This window comes from Kryptolebias marmoratus, linkage group LG7 (genome assembly GCF_001649575.2).
Source record: "Kryptolebias marmoratus isolate JLee-2015 linkage group LG7, ASM164957v2, whole genome shotgun sequence".
Lineage (NCBI taxonomy): Eukaryota > Metazoa > Chordata > Actinopteri > Cyprinodontiformes > Rivulidae > Kryptolebias > Kryptolebias marmoratus.
Window position 1 is genome coordinate 23328789 of NC_051436.1, and position 17662 is coordinate 23346450.

Sequence of the window (17662 nt, forward strand, 5' to 3'; positions counted from 1 at the left end):
CACAAGTTATGAAAGAACTGAATGAATGGACTGATATAGATTAAAGATGGTCAGTTAATTTTGAATATTTCCATCTGAGTTTTTTTCAGAGGCAGAACTTGTGGTAGAGACTAAAGTCATAGCAAATCTTCATCCTGACCATGTGGACATGCTCATTTTCCTTAAAGAAAAAGTGACCTGTTCTGGCAAAATGAGGAAATATTAGTTATTATTTTCAAATTCTCCAACTCAAAAGCTTCAAAATGATACATCAGTTTGTTGAAATCTGGTGTCTTTATGGACTTTTTATGTAGATCTCAATTATGGAAAAAAACAACAATATTCTCACTTATTTTGCATTGACGCCTGTGTGGATTCCGACTCATTTTGCCAGCAAGGGTCGTAAATATGAAAGAGACAACGGTTCTAAATTATAAAACGGATGCTAAAATTAGAGCCCCGTTAGGATGAGCGTAGTTAATGTCCATGTCAGCACTATATTCACTCAGTACACTATATTTCAGAATTCTCTTTGTTCAGAATCCAGTTACAGTGCCTTATTTATGATCAGTTGATATTTATTGCGTGATTAAAAGGTGAAATAAACGTGCATTATGAAGCTCATGAATGGCTGTTACTTGGTTGTTTCTATGTGCATGTTCATGCTGTATGGGGGTGGGGAGAAGTGTGGAGAATAACATGAAGAAAATTACCAAAAAATTACAAATTAATTTCCAACAGTAGTTTTGCATGAAATGCAAAATTCTATCTCTAATGTAAATACAAATGAAAGCCACCAACAGGCACTCCCTTAGGACCAGGAGGTCCAGGTTGTCCATCACGACCAGGTTGACCATCCAGACCAGGCAGACCGGGTTGTCCAGGGAAACCACTGTCACCCTTTTCCCCTTTGAGACCAGGAACTGTAAGGGCATCGCCTGGGTCTCCTTTCTCTCCAGGAAAGCCTGGAGGACCTTGAGGACCAGACTGACCCTAAAAAGGAAATTTCAAAAATCAAACAATTTGGCTATCAGCAAAACCTGAGTTTAATAATAACAAGTAACAACTGAAAAGCTCTAAAATAAAAGAGAAGCATGAATAAAAAACTGATTATTGAACGTTTGAACATATAAGATGATGTCTGAAGTCACAACTAGGCTTAGTGATAAATCATGAAAAGACTGCTTTCTCCAGTGCAGAATATTGTTTTTCATCATGAGATTCATTATAAATGAAATTATTTTAATTAGAGAGAAAATTCACACCGCCCTTTCTACTATTTCCTCTGATTCCCTATCAGATGAGGCAGCTTTAGAAATGTCACCAGAACCTGATTTGTGTCTGAACTGTTTTTGTCCTGTTGAGCTTTCTGAATTGTCAAAAATAATAGCTTCATTCAAACCATCAACATGGCTGCTGGATCCCATCCCAACCAGGCTGTTCAAAGAGGTATTTACCCTAATTAATGTTCCAATTTTGGATCTGCTTAATTTGTCATTAATGAATGGATATGTACCACAGATCTTTAAGGTTGCTGTAATTAAACCTTTACTTAAGAAAACCAATCTTGATTCAGGGGTTCTGGCCAATTACAGACCTTTATCTAATCTCCCATTCATCTAAAAAATTCTTGAGAAAATAGTTGCAAACAATTATGTGAACATCTGGACAGAAATAATCTGTTTGCGGAGTTTCAGTCAGGGTTTAGAGCTCATCATAGCACAGAAACAGCACTGGTGAAAGTTACTAATGATATCCTCATGTCCTCAGACAGGGACTTGTGTCCATACCTGTTCTGTTAGATCTCAGTGCCGCATTTGATACGGTTGATCACAATATTCTGCTATAGAGGCTTGAACATGATATTGGGATTACAGGAACAGCTCTAAAATGGTTTCAATCATATTTATTTGACAGATTCCAGTTTTATAAATGTTAATAATGAATCTTCATCATACACCAAAGTTTGTCATGGAGTTCCTCAGGGTTCAGCATCTTGAGAACAAACTTTACAGCCTTTCAAAGGCTGACCAAAGGAGAGCCAGCTTGCCCTGAGAAGACATTCTTTGCTGGATACATGTTGCATTCCTGGAAACGTTGGAATCCTGTTTGTCTATCAAGTCTGTCTGTGGAAAATGAGGACTATCTTTACATATTTGGATTTTTAATAAAAGGATTTCTGCTGTTTGGATTAGGCAGTTACAGCAGTCAACAGTCAAACTGTGTGGATACGCGAGCTGAATCGCAAGTTGGATGCGATTCTTTTACAGGACCGCAGACTGAATTGCGTTTCTGGAACTCATGAATAATATGGGTTACATCTTGGAGAAAGTTCCTTGCTCGGAACAGGCAGAATGTACCTGGAATTTGGCTGTTTGGATTCGCCATTGAGAAGTATCAGCAAGACTTTCAAGGCAGATGAAAACATGTTTGCCTGAACCAAAACAATTATTGTTTGTTTGTGAATTTGGCTCCCCTAGGCTGACCTTGGTCAGCTATCTCAAATTTCTCCTGGAACTATGTAGACAAGATGCTCTGCCCCCTCTGCCTAAGGACATCTGTGGATCTGCCCAGAGCTCGCTGATAACATTTCATCACATTATCAAAGACAATGGCCTCTGTGACGTGATTCATGGAGCTATCTGCAAACACACACACACACATACGCACACACCCCACACCATCTTCCCACTGTCTCTACACACACATACGCACACTTTCCGCTGTTTCTGTCATCTCTCTCACCCCACCCTCACCCCCCCTCCCCATCTTCCCTCTTTCTCTATCTTAGTTAGTAATTATTATGTCGGCTGTATAGCAGGTCTGGGGTACTATTTAGAAGGTTCGGTACAGTTAGTTTAGCATTGTCATGTTTTTAGCTTATTTAGCCTTACCGTACATTTAGTTTAGTTTAGTTTATCTTAGCTCACACTTTAGATATTGTTAGATTGTTAGATTCCTAATTGTTAAGTAGTTTAGCTACTATTTTGCTCATGTTTAGATATGTTTAGATTAGCTACTATTTTGACTGTCTCAGCTCATTCTTAGATATGTCTGGTTTCATGATTTTATTTAGATTATCCTATATTCCATTTAGATTATACATGATTCATTGAGATTAGACATGATTGATGTGTTTTTCTTTTTTGTTTTTCATTGTACTTCATTATGTACAGATTCTGTTTTTGTTTCTGTTGTAAAGCACTTTGGATCGCCATGTTGCTTAAAAGTGCTATATAAATAAATCCCACTTCACTTATAAAACCGGATGAAACCTATCAGTTACTTAGATTACAAACATGTTTTAAAGACATAAAAACCTGGATGACTCTTAATGGACAGAGGTTGTGGTCTTTGGACCGGAGCATCTTGGGAACAAACTTTACAGCCTTTCACTTCCTCTGAATAGCATTAATTTGGCCTCCATTTCTAATGTAAATAACCTTGGTGTTATTTTGGATCAGGATATGTCTTTTAACACCCACATGAAAAACATTACCAGATCTGCTTTCTTCCACATATGTAATATCACTAAAATTAGAAGCATCTTGTCTCAAAATGATGCAGAAAAACTGGTTCGTGCATTTTATCATTTTATAAGCTCAACTTTTGTAATTCTTTATTATCTGGGTGTTCAAAAAAACTCTTTAAAAAGTCTTCAGTTGATCCAAAATGCTGCTGCCAGAGTTCTGATGAGAGCTAGGAGGACAGATCATATTTGTCTAGTTTTAGCTTCTCTCCATTGGCCCCCTGTCAAATTCAGAAGAGAATTTAAAATCTTACTTCTAACATACAAAGCTCTCACTAACCAAGCTTCATCTTATATTAAAGATCTTAGTGTTCCAAATTTTCCTAACAGAGCTCTTCACTCTCAAACTGCAGGTTTACTTGTGATTCCTAGAGTTTCCAAAAGTAGAACAGGAGGCAGAGTTATCAGGCTCCTCTTTTGTGGAACCAACTTCTGGTTTCTGTCCGTGAGGCTAACACCCTGTCTACTTTTAAGATTAGACTTAAGACTTTCCTTTTTGATCAATCCTATGGTTAGGGTTGGCTTGGGTTTCCTGAGCTATCCCTTAGTTATGCTGCTACAGGCTTAGACTGCTGGAGAACAAATTGACCATATTTACTCTCTCTGCTGCTGTGCTCTAGTTATTTCTATCATTAACATAATTTTCTTTGTCTTTCTTCCAGTAGAAACTCCACCTGAACCCGTCATTCTGTGTTTGTCTGTATCTCTTTCCTGTCCTCTAACTCCAGCCGGTTGAAGCAGATGACCGCTTGAACAAAAAGAAGGCCTTCTCTACAGTCAAAGTGTACCTGGCTGTCATCTCAGCTTTGAGAGTTAAACAGCCAGCCAGCACTCCTTGGTAAGCCATTTTTTTAAAGGGTGTGCATAGGCTTCTTTCTGTTTTCAGGCCCCTGGCTCCTCCGTGGGATCTGACCTCTCTGGGTCCCCATTCGAGCCTCTCTGAGAGGTCGACCTAAAAAAATCTATCTCTTCAGACAGTGCTTCTGCTGGCCCTGGCATCCGCTAAGAGTGCCAGTGATATTCATGCACTTTCTTAAAGGCCCTCCTGCACCAAGTTTGGTCCAGGGACTGTCAGAGTCTCAATGCAGCCCAACCCGGTTTTTGTGCCTAGGGTGGTGGGCTCCTTCTCTCATTCCACCGCCTTCTTTTCTTCACCTGAGGAACAGCTGAGTGACCACTCCACTTGTGGCCTGGCTGCATTCTGGGCCCTGGTTAAAGGGGTCTCTATTCAAGGCATATGTGCAGCTGTGAGTTAGTCCTCTTCACTTGCCTTTGCTCAATTTTGTAAGTTGGATGTCTCCATTCCAAGTGTGTCATCTGACATTAATGCCAGTGTAAAAATAATTTATTATGTTTTTCAAGATACATTGACTTCGAAACGAATGCTATGATTGAGAACTATGGGGTTCCTTGCGTAACCCCAGTTCTCCCCAGACAACCCCTCTTGCTGGGGCAAAGTGAGAAGAGGTGCTTATTTTGAATGGTGCTGCTTCGTAGCACAAGCTACTCAAAAGTAGGTAACACAGCCAATCAAGATTGGCGTAATGAGATAATGCTTCTGAGGAATATGCGGAGGGGGTGTATCCAACAGTGAGAAATCTCACTAATGCTACTCGGAGAACTGGGGTTACTCTAGTAACCTAAAGTTCTTAATGAGTAAATTGAACAAGCAGATATAGAGAATGGATGAATGGATGGGGTTTCTTTTCCTATTTTAAAACCACTGTAAAATATGGTGATAACTCAGGTGGTACATTGTTCAAAAACTGCCAGGTGCCACTGCAAAAAAAAAAAAAATCACCGGAGGGCCACCAAGACCAGGAGCTCCTGGGAATCCTTTTTCTCCCTTGATACCCTGTGGGCCAGGTGTTCCTGATGGAAAAACAAACAACCCCTTCAGCAAAATATAAGCATTTTTTCTAGAAGCATGATATCTGTACAGTTTCAATATCTGACTTAGGTTATGACAAACAACTTAAATAATAGTTAGTCCAGTTCATTGTGAAGTTTCTAGCTTCACCTAAGGAAAGAAACACTAGGAAAGAAACAGAGAGATGCTAACAAAAAAGACAGAACTGTAGGTTTGTGTTTTGATTTTAGTTGGAAAAATAGTTATATTTTCAATTCAGGCTGGACATTATCGTCATCACAAATGACAATAAATTGCAATTGGCTATCAGATGATCTCCACTAATATAATTGCCAACAGCTGACAGTGCAACAGTGTTGTGAATTTTGTGATGACAGTAAAAAAATAAAGAGTGAGGAAAATGAGGGTTTATCACAACTGATGTCATTATTGCCATATTCAACAATAATATTACAATTGCACATGTTCCTAATATCATGCAGCCCTATTTCTAATGAATGGAACTAAAGTTTAAATTATAAATTTATATTTTAGACAAGCCTTCTTTAAGCTGATTGTTCGTAATTCACCAATTCCTTATTGGTGTGAGTTTTTAGAAGCAAGGATTGCAGAAACATAGGAGGTGTGGAGAGTAACACAGAGCAACTTAGATAAGAGCAGTATACATAACATGCTTGGCTTGAAAAGGTTTTGGTATAGGGGACTATAGAAAAATCGGTCAGTACACAAAAGGCTTTGGACAGAGCTGTGGTCTAATGGTGCAGATCTGTAAATTTGAAGTCACTGAAATCCCATCAGGATCCTATCAAGAATTAGTAACTGTGAATGTAAATTTAACTATTTCATATGTATTTCCTGGCAAGAGTAAGACATAGAAATTGAGTGGCTCGCTCTTACCAGGAAATCCAGGCTGTCCTGGAGGTCCTTGGGGTCCAGGGATGGGATTGGTTTCAACGAGGCAGTTCACACATGTCTCGCCCTTCTGGCCTAAAAGACCACAAGAGAACTGGTGTCACTGAGAGACATTAAATAATACTTCACAAAAAATTTCTGATTAATACTTTTTGTCATTTTTATTTGGTCTATATAACAGAGCTAAGAGATTTATCAACCAACAGCATCACAACATTTCTTACCTTTGTGACCCTGCTCTCCTTGATAACCTCTTTCACCCTGGACCCCAGGAGGTCCTGGCACCCCAGGGATGCATGTTTGGCCCGCGGTAGAAAAGCCTGGAGGTCCAGGGGGCCCTGGTGGACCAACAGCCCCAGGATTCCCTGGTCGTCCAGGAGGACCCGGCAAAGAGACGGATGAAGCTCCAGGGTCGCCCTTATGACCCTTCTCTCCTGGAAAACCTGGAGGTCCAGGAGGACCACTACCACCTACCCCTGGAAGTCCTGGTGCTCCTGGAGGTCCCGTAAAACCTGGAGAAAGCATGAGAACAAAGCTCACAATTAAAAATGAATAAAAATACTTGGATTCAGCCTATTTGTTTAAGTTTTTTTGCGATTTCAGTTAATTTGCTAATTATATTCCAAAAAAAATCTTTAGACTGTTAAAATGTTAGTGACTATTTAGAAGACTTTCATATGACATGAACCCCATGGCATTTAAGGTTCAACTAATAGCTATGTTTGTAGAGCCCTGAAAATATGTTAAGAACGTGATAACACTCAATTAAGAGGTATAATTATTTTATTGGGAAAGCATTTATTTGATTTAGTTAAAATAATTCATTTGGTTTATGGCTAAATAAGTGCTAAAATTATTATTTGTTATTTCATAGATTTCTGTCATGATAATATCCCTTTAAGAATGGCACAATGCATGATGGGAGTTAAAAAAGGTTCATGACCTGTGATTAGATTCGAAAAGAGAAAACTACACACGCTGTACGCTCGAACCGTGGATTTTGTTCAATAAAGCTGCACAAAAGCTAAAATCTGAGGGTTTTTTTAAAGTTCTTTTTAAAGGTGCAACATAAATTTTGGTGTTTCCGCCCGGTTCAGCAAATGTTTTCTGCGATGAGAAACAATTTTTTTTTTGTATGAAGAGGAACAACGCCGCGGCGAAGGAACACGAACGAGCTAAGTGGCTATGCAGCTAGCCAGACGACGTCTACTGTAAAAGAAAAACAACAGATGAAGAAACGGACATGAACGTTTCCAAGCGGTGAACCAAACAAGACAAAGCATCATGGACAGTGAGTGGGAATCCTTATTTGCCAATATTGAGAGGAAGCTGGTTACTCTGTCACTGGACGAGCTAAATGCCATAAGCGAAGCGCTAAGCCTGCAGCTCAGTGAAGAGGTGAAGTCGTCATGTCGGTTAATAAGAAGAAAAATGCTTACTCACTTGGAAAGCGAAGATGTCACTTCTTTAGAGGACAGTGGATTATCAGTGTTGTTGACCACGAATGACTTAATAGATGACTTGAATAAAAGGACGGATACGGGTGTTTTGTCCGTGGCTGCGCCGGAGTGCACCGCTGCTGAGCAACAAGTGGTCGTTGAGCAACCTCTGCTGGTACAAGTCGGTACTACACCTTCAGTTTTACCACCGCAAATGTCAATCAGCTCAGCAAGTTCTGAAAGAAAGTCATCGCAAGCCAAAGTAAACTTGCATCCAATCTACAGAAAGGATTTTCGGATCATTGGACAAATTGGTGATGTGGGACAAAAGGATAAACTGAACTTCACTAGTCTTGAAAGACAAATGGAACGAGGATTAAAAAAAGGATATGATGAAGGAGAGATCGTTGAAGCGGTGATCCAAGCCATTGCACCCGATGTAAAATTAAAAAGTTATCTGGAGAGTAGGTCAGACCTATCCTTGAACTCTCTCAGGCAAGTGCTTAGGACACACTTCATAGAGAAAGATGCAACCGAACTCTACCATGCTTTAACACGTGCAGTACAAGAGTCCAAAGAAACCCCTGTTCAGTTTCTTATACGCACAATGGACCTTAGACAAAAAGCGTTGGCTGCTTCTGATAGAGCCACAGTTGGACTAAAATACAATCCTGAGCTCGTGCAGACACAGTTTTTGCAAACTATTCTGACTGGATTACAAGATAATGCTGTAAGAGTGGACATTAAACCTTACTTGCAGAACACATATGTTAGTGATGAAGTGCTTCTTGAGAAAATGAGCGCCGCCTACAGTGTTGAACTGTCAACCAGACAAAAGAGCATCAAAGTAGCTTCAATTCAGGAAGTGCATACTTCAAACTTTATTGACAGTGTTGTTCCACAGAAGGATGTGCCTTTGTCAAAAAAACAGGAAAAACAGCTAAACTAATAGGACGCAAGAACCTTGTCCAATGCAACATTGGAGGTGTTCCAGTCACAGCTCTTTGGGACAGAGGATCACAAGTGTCAATTGTGGATCTAAACTGGAAAAGAGAACATCTACCAGACGCCGAGGTTCGATCAGTGAAGGAGCTTCTTGAGGAAGGTATGTTAGATCTTTCTGCAGCAAATGGGACTGAAATACCTTATGAGGGTTGGGTAGGAGTTGAGTTTAGTCTTACGGAGAACAGAGACAGTGAACTGTTAGTGCCATTTCTTGTAAGCTCTCAGCCAATCACCAAGCCAATAGTGGGTTTCAATGTCATAGAAGAACTTGCAACGTCTAACATATCAACAGATAGAACTCTTCCCAACAAGTTTTTGCACAGTCTTGGGTCAGCGTTAGACGTAGGACCCAAAAAAGCAAAAGCAGTGTTCTCTGTGTTAAGTAAAGACCAATCTTTGTCAGAGAATCAAACAGTGAGGCTAGGGAGACAAGATGTTATTATCCCAAAGCATCAAATGTTCAAAGTAATCTGTGGAAAAGTCAAGAAAAATGTGCTAAAGGGACAATATGCAGTTTTGGAACCAAATGAAAGCACACCATGGCCAGAAGGATTACAAATAGAACAGCAACAAATACACATACCAACTGATGAGGGAGCTGCAATTTCAGTTGTAGTCGAAAACAACACAGACAACAATATCAGGCTGCAAAACAGGACAATACTTGGTTCATTATTCACTGTGGATAACATACAAGATGTAAAAGAAGTCACAAAGATGTCACAAAGTGAAAGTGGACATGCACACACAAAAGACATGAAAGTGACACCAGAAAGTGAAGGAAAAAACGACAAACAAACATGGGATCCACCAGTGGATATTTCACACTTAACAACAGAACAACAAGACAAAGTGAGAAAAATGCTAAGAGAGGAAAGTGATGTTTTTGCACAAAATGAGTGGGATACAGGATGCATACCTGATCTGCAGATGAAAATACATCTCAAAGACAACATTCCAGTGACAAAAACATACAATTCCATCCCTCGGCATTTGTATCAGGAAGTGAAAAAGCACATTCAAGATCTACTCAGTAGAGGGTGGATACAGGAGTCAACTTCTTCTTACTCGTCGCCAATAGTAATTGTGAGAAAAAAAGACTCTACCATCCGACTTTGTGTGGACTATAGACAATTAAATGAAAAGACACACCCCGACAGACATCCCATTCCAAGAATTCAGGAAATTTTGGAAAATCTTGGCGGAAACTCCTGGTTTACTGTGCTAGACCAAGGAAAAGCCTACCACCAAGGCTTTGTTAGTCCAGAGAGCCGAGCATGCACTGCCTTCATCTCGCCATGGGGACTTTATGAGTGGCTGAGGATACCCTTCGGACTAACAAATGCCCCAGCTGCCTTTCAGAGGTATATGGAAGGTTGTCTTGGAGATCTCAGGGACGAGATATGTGTGCCTTATCTCGATGATGTTTTAGTTTTTAGCAAAAACTTTGACCAACATGTGGAGAATGTGAGAAAAGTTCTACAAAGACAAAAAGAATGTGGAATCAAACTCAGAGCGAAGAAATGTGATTTCTTCAAGAGAGAAGTGTGTTACATCGGCCGTGTCATTTCAAAAGATGGATACCGGATGAATCCAAAAGAAGTAGAAACTGTGCAAGCTTTGAAAAAGTCAAACCCTAAAACAATTAGAGAAGTAAGATCCCTTGTAGGTTTTTTAGGCTACTACCGATCATTCATAGCTGACTTCTCAAGGATTGCAAAACCGATTTACGATCTGTTGTCACATCCAAAGACAAAGAACAAATCCTCAAAGAAAAGTTCTTCACAGTTGCCACCATCTCAGTCTGTGGAATGGACAACATTACAACAGGAGGCACTTGAAAAGCTTGTAGACGCTTTATCAGATCCACCAATAATGGCCTACCCAGACCTTGAAAAACCATTTGTGTTACAGGTGGACGCGTCAGAGGAAGGTCTTGGGGCTGTCTTGTATCAACGGCAGGAGGGAGCATTAAGAGTGATCGGCTATGGTTCACGTACACTCACCCCAACCGAGAAAAACTACAAACTTCACTCAGGAAAGCTTGAATTTTTAGCTCTGAAGTGGGCTGTCACTGAACGATTTCGAGATTACCTCTTCCATGCCCCACACTTTACAGTGTACAGTGATAGCAATCCCTTGACATATGTGATGAAAAGTGCTAAACTGAATGCGGTAGGACATCGCTGGGTCTCAGAATTAGCTGATTTCCGTTTCACTCTGAAGTACAGACCTGGTAAAGTTAACCGAGATGCTGATTTTCTATCTCGCAAACCTGCAGAAATGGACAAAATGATGTCAGCATGTACAGAGGAATGCAAAGCTGATGAAATAACAGCACTACAACAAGGACTAAAAGCGAATCACAGTGGTGATACTGACTGGATTCAAGCTATTGCATGCAATGTAGATGTACTGTCACAACTAACTGCTCCATGTACAACTCCAGTTGAGCCAATAGCAATCAAAGACATTCAGATCGCTCAGCAAGAAGACCAAGTGACACAACGAGTAATCACATTGAAGCAGAAAAACAAGAAACTTAAATACAGGGATAAAGTAAAAGAGCCAACTGAAGTAAAACGACTTCTAAGAGAATGGCCTCATCTTTACCTGGACAAAGATGGAGTTTTACGACGAAAGACAAAAACTAGAAATCAACTCGTAGTTCCTGCTAAACTCAAGACATTGATTTATCAGCAACTTCATGAAGAAATGGGTCATTTAGGCGCAGACAGAATGATCTCATTGGCAAGAGAGAAGTTCTTTTGGCCAAAAATGCGAGAAGAGATTGAACATTATATTCCAAGAGTCTGCCGCTGCTTGAAACAAAAGAAACCCAACTGAAAAACTAAAACCCCACTACAAACTATTACAATCTCCGCACCTTTTGAACTAATCTCAATCGATTATCTGCATCTAGAGAGAAGTAAAGGTGGAGTAGAATATATTCTTGTAATAGTAGATCATTTCACTAAGTTTGCCCAGGCTTATGCAACATCTAACAAGTCTGGAAAGACAGCTGCACGCAAAATCTTTGATGACTTTATTCTGCGATTCGGATACCCTGCTCGAATTCATCATGATCAGGGAAGGGAATTTGAGAATGAGTTGTTCCGAAAGTTGCAAAGCTACAGTGGGACACAACATTCAAGGACAACACCTTACCATCCACAGTCTAACCCAGCTGAACGTTTTAACAGAACTTTATTAAGCATGCTCAGAACACTGGAAGAGACACAGGAACCTAACTGGAAAGACTATTTAAACAAAGTAGTACATGCATACAACTCAACAGTGCATAAATTGACTGGTTTTTCACCTTTCTTTCTGTTATTTGGAAAAGAGCCAATCCTACCTATTGACCTGTTGTTTCCAAAAGAGCAAAAGCAGTCACAGTCTCATCAAGACTATGCAGACATATGGCAGAGGTCAATGCAGGAAGCTTACAGTATTGCACAAGAAAACATGAGAAAAGCAGGCAAAAGAGGACAAGAGTATTATAACAGAAAAGCCTGGAGTTCAGAACTTCAACCTGGAGACCATGTTCTTGTCCAAAACCTATCTGAAAGAGGAGGACCTGGAAAAATATGTGCTTACTGGGAAAATAAAACATGTTATAAAAGAAAGAAGAGGGAAAGACAGTCCAGTTTATGTAGTGACACCATTAGATGGTGAAGGGAGGGAAAGAATCCTTCATAGGAATGTCTTACTACCCTGTCCTTATCTTATGGATGGTCAAGACACTAAAGGACCAAAAGAAAAACACAACCAAAAGAGACAAGTAAACAGACAAACACGCCAAAACAGAGACCAAGTTCATGAGGATTCTGACAGCTGTAGTGAGGACGAGTATTCTGTGTGAATTGCCCGTCAAAGCCAGACTACCAGTCTCAATCCACATGCCCCAGTTTTTCAGTCCAGATCAAGTCAACCTGCAGAAGAAACCCAAACTAGGAGACTTGTACAAAGACAAAGCCAGTTTCAGGATGAGAATGATTCTGCTGACATCAGTAATCAAGTGGACAAGAGACGTGAGGAAGGAGACATGCAGAACCAAGACACAGGTCAAAATCCGGACATGGACTCTGGAGGTCAAGCACTTGAACTTGAAATGCCTGAGGAGGACACTAACTCTTCTTCAGAAAGGGATAAGGAGGTGGAGCAGGAGCGACGTTCCTCAAGAACACGTCAATCAAAATCCATTTTTACATATGAGGAGTTAGGAAAACCTAGTTTCATATCTTTGAAGAAGTAGGAATTGTATTTTGAATCATATCTAATTACAGTTAAGGCTCAAGTTAATTGAAATGTTTTATTAGGCATTTGGTACAAAATATGCAGTTACAAGTAAGTCATTTTGGAGAAATATATTTCTAGTGACTAAAGCTACACTTATGAGTTATTGATACATTTACAGAAGGAAGTGAGTGTTTTATAGGGTAACACAAAAGCAGTCTGTAAGAGGTCGTACTACATTTCAAAGCATGTTTAATGTGGATACATTTAAGAAGGTGGAATGGTAGATTTAGCCATATGTAACTTAATGGACTTGGGAGGCCTACCAATGTACCGATGATTTAAGTTAATACACTGAAACAGGGAGATGAGTAAATATACTTATCCTGTATACATGCATTTGTAGTCATTTGATGTGTAGTACTTGTTATTGTTTTTTGAAGGGCAACATGTAACTAAATGGTAACTGGATGGATTCAATGTTAGAAGTTTGTAATAAGGATACATTCTTTAAGTTGTAAAGTTTAAAATGTTTTGGAAACATTTTATTATTTTAGTAGGGGAGAGTGTAGAGCCCTGAAAATATGTTAAGAACGTGATAACACTCAATTAAGAGGTATAATTATTTTAATGGGAAAGCATTTATTTGATTTAGTTAAAATAATTCATTTGGTTTATGGCTAAATAAGTGCTAAAATTATTATTTGTTATTTTATAGATTTCTGTCATGATAATATCCCTTTAAGAACGGCACAATGCATGATGGGAGTTTAAAAAGTTTCATGACCTGTGATTAGATTTGAAAAGAGAAAACTACACATGCTGTACGCTCGAACCGTGGATTTTGTTCAATAAAGTTGCACAAAAGCTAAAATCTGTAGTTGAAATTCTTTTTAAGGGTGCAACATGTTCAACAAAAGCTACTTTTGCTTTCAGTTAGTCACTATTTTCCTAACCTAAGCCCTCCGCCCAATAAAAAACAAAAACAAACAAACACAAAAAATGCTTTTATTTCCAATAAAATTGTTTTGAGATAAGAAGAAATTGATGACCTTGGCAAGTTTTTAATTGTATGACAAAAAAAAAAGACTGCATGTCCTAAATAGATACCTCTTTTTTCTTTTAAAGAACTTAAACACAAAAGATTTACCAAATCTTTTTGTGCATTTTAATTTGTGTGTTTTAAATTTACCTGGCGGTCCTCTTTCTCCTTTGAGTCCAGTAGCTCCAGGTAAGCCAGGCTCACCTTTAGGGCCAATAGCACCTCCTTTCAGAGAACCAATTACCTGATGGGACAAAGAGATGAGAAACAAATCAATTTAGAAGAACAAATGTCAAACTAGCCAAATAACTGTATTTTAAAAATTGAAGGTGCAAACAATCCAATAAACATTACAAAGAATTGATGATGACATTAGTTCCTTAAGCTTTGAGGGTCTTCTTAAGTTTTTCTTTGGACTTCAGTTGATTTTTCACAAACGTGAAAATTTTTAGGGAAAAAAACAACACTTAACACTGAACTAAGAATGCATAAATTAAAAGGATGAACCTGCATTCTCAGAACCAGCTAAATTAAAGAAGTAAATCATGGAGGACACTAGAGCCAGTTCTGCATTTTTTTAGTAAATTTGGGCTTGTTTATTTCTAAAATTTTACAATCATCTCAGTAGTCACAGAGCTGTTTGCAGTTAAAATGTTTGTTTTTTTTAAATTTGCTTTCTTGATCGAAGTAAGCATCTTGACATTCTTAGCAAGGATTAATGACACATTTCATTTTCCGGTAGCAGTGGCTTCCTTATTAGCACCAGTGATGGATTTTCTGTTCCTACTTTGTTAACGATGCAAAAACTACAAGTGAAATACAGAAGATTCAAAACATAAAGAACATTCTGGATGGATCTCTTATTATCAAATAAGAGCATTCACTTAGTCATTATCAACCTATGATAAATGTGTTACCCACTTGCAATGATGCTACTTTTAAAATTTAAATTCATCACAGACAATTACTCCTTTTGTTCTCAAAGAACATGTAAAAAATAAAAAAATTAAATTAAATTAACGATTCATATGTTTTGTTAAATGAAAAATGAAAAATACACACCACTCCCGGAGGACCGGGGAATCCTCGATCACCCTTTAGTCCCTGTGAAAAAGCAGAGGGATGGAGCGTGATTTAAACATTCTTTGAACTGCAATATATAGTTTAGAAAATAATAAAATATATGGAAGAAACCTACTCTTTCTCCATCTCGGCCTGCAGGACCTGGTAGGCCTGGTTCTCCTTTGATTCCCTGATAGTCACAAACATGTTACATGTTACATGTAAATAAGACAATTTTGTAAGGAATCACTGTCAAAAACTTTATTTTGTTGATAGGACTAACAGAGTTTCCTGGCAGGCCCGGATCTCCGTCTTTGCCCGGTTTTCCCTGTAAGAGGAAAGAATAAAAAAGAACTTTATGTTCAGATTTTAAAATTCTATCCACTTCCTTTTGCTTAGCCTAGGTCGGGCTTCAGAGGTAACAAGTTCAGAGGAGGAACTCAGACGTCTGAGCTGGAAAGTGTTCTCAGCGACACTCTGCAGCTCCTTTGGAGGGATATTCCAAAGCAATCACTGGCCAGAAAGGATATTTATACAACCCTCTAGAGAGTTCTGGAGTTGATCTGTGTTCTCCTCCTGGTAGGATGTCCCCAGAAAACATTCATAGAGAGGTGGGCAGGAGGCATCCTAATCACAAGTCTGAACAACCTAGGTGGACTACTTTCCGTTTGGAGAAGCAGCATCTTTACTTCTAGTGCCAAGTGGATCTCTGAGGCTGAGCCCAGCCACCCGCACGGAGGAAGCTCATTTCAACCAATTGTATCCAGGAACTAGCTTTGCCAGTTATGATCCATATCTACTGACGAAAGGTGAGGGGTGGAATGTCAATGGACAAGTAAATCAAGAGCTTTGCCTTTTTCCTAAGCAACTTTTTCACCACAACAGACTGGTGCAACACCCTCATTACTGCAGACAAGGCCAAGATCCATTGGTCCATCACTTGCTTCATTCAGCTCTCACATGTAAACAAGACTCCAAGATACTTGAACTTCTCCCCTCAAGGCAAAGACTCCCCCCTGACCCATTTCAAGCATTCCAGCCTTTTCTGGATGAGAACTATGTCCCATCATTTTAAAAATAATAGTGTGTATTCCAAAATGTTTTTCTGTGAGTATACTATTGTTTATATCCAAACCAGTTTCACAAAAATGTAGCAACTCAGAATGACTTTGGAAAATAAAAAATTGTCCCACATTAGTTTCTTTAAATGGGCTGTTTAAAAAGCATGACTTGATTTTGGATCCCATTGCTTCTTTTAAGAAATTACTTTTTTACTTGTTGTAGCAGTCTTGAAGCAAAGACTTTTCCAAATTTAGATACTGACAATAACTCTTAGAAACTCCTACATTAGCCAAATTCTTGGCAGCGCATCCAACAAATGGTAAATGGACTGCACTTATATTGCGCCTCTCTAGAAGACCAGGCTACTTAAAACGCTTTACAACACAATCTGACCTCATTTCCTCATCCACACACACATTCATACAGCACTCTACTACATCTCTACAAAGCTAATCTGAATAAATTATTCTATAGAGTCTAATCAGTGCTTTAAAGTCCATTTGTACACCGATGGGGCACACATGACAGGCAAGGAGGGGTTCAGTGTCTTGCTCATGGACACTTTGACATGCAACTGCTGCCAGGAATCGAACCTCCAACTCTTTAGTTGGAGAACTACTCCTCTAAGCACTGATCCACAGCCGCCCGCAAACAAGACAAACATGGCTAAGGAAAGAACCTTATCAACTTTTGTCGACTGATTTGTACATCAAGTAAAGCTACCACATTGCGGTAAAGATGTTGGATGATGCAGCGTTCAGCAGTTTGTGGTAGTCATAAGTTTTTATGTATGAAATGCATTGCAGAAATAAAGCTTAAGAAACTGAACAACAGGCAGATGGATTTCTTATGATTATTGAAGAGTCTGTGAATCATCACCAACATACATTATATCCCTATTACTAGGCTTCACTGTCATGAAGAAGCAACGGCTCAACATAGTCAACAAATTAAGATACTTACTCGTTTGCCTAGTTCTCCTGGCTCTCCCTTCTCCCCTTTCTGTCCACCAGAAGGACCCTACACATAGAAACTTGGTTGGTTAAAATCTTTTTGTTTTACAAATTCTTACATGGTTTCTTCATATTATACTTACAGGTGGGCCTGGAAAGCCAGGATCACCTGGAGGGCCAGGAGGTCCTTGGTCACCCTTTAAAGAAAACAAAGAAAAGAAAGATCAGTATTAACAAATTTAATTGGTTTAAAAAGTCCTTCACTGACATTTAATGAGCTTAATCTTTTTTTCTTTCCTTTTTTCCTTTAAACACTTTCAGAAGTTTTTCTTCAAAGCTGCCATACAGCAAAATATCAACAAACAAAGCCGTTTTAGGGTGTTGGACTCAAAAATATGGTCTGCTTTGAGTTGGAAAATACTGAAAGAGAGAGAGAGGGAAAAAAAACAATAAAAACCATCCATCCATCCATCCATTATCTTCCGCTTATCCGGGGTCGGGTCGCGGGGGCAGCAGCCTAAGCAGGGAGACCCAGACTTCCCTCTCCCCAGCCACTTGGTCCAGCTCCTC

The 17662-nt window shown here is 39.3% G+C and overlaps 1 protein-coding gene across 1 annotated transcript in view; it reads right to left on the reverse strand.

The window, feature by feature from the left end:
- Positions 1–17662, reverse strand: part of col4a5 (collagen, type IV, alpha 5 (Alport syndrome)) — a 115569-nt gene that overhangs the window by 34063 nt on the left and 63844 nt on the right. Inside the window, exons 15-24 of the mRNA XM_017436086.3 lie at positions 17236–17289; positions 17103–17159; positions 15361–15405; positions 15214–15267; positions 15078–15119; positions 14166–14259; positions 6515–6802; positions 6276–6365; positions 5310–5380; positions 781–972 (exon numbers count right to left, since the gene is read on the reverse strand). Of these exons, the coding sequence (XP_017291575.1) occupies positions 781–972; positions 5310–5380; positions 6276–6365; positions 6515–6802; positions 14166–14259; positions 15078–15119; positions 15214–15267; positions 15361–15405; positions 17103–17159; positions 17236–17289 (987 nt within the window). The remainder of the gene's footprint in view (positions 1–780; positions 973–5309; positions 5381–6275; positions 6366–6514; positions 6803–14165; positions 14260–15077; positions 15120–15213; positions 15268–15360; positions 15406–17102; positions 17160–17235; positions 17290–17662) is intronic.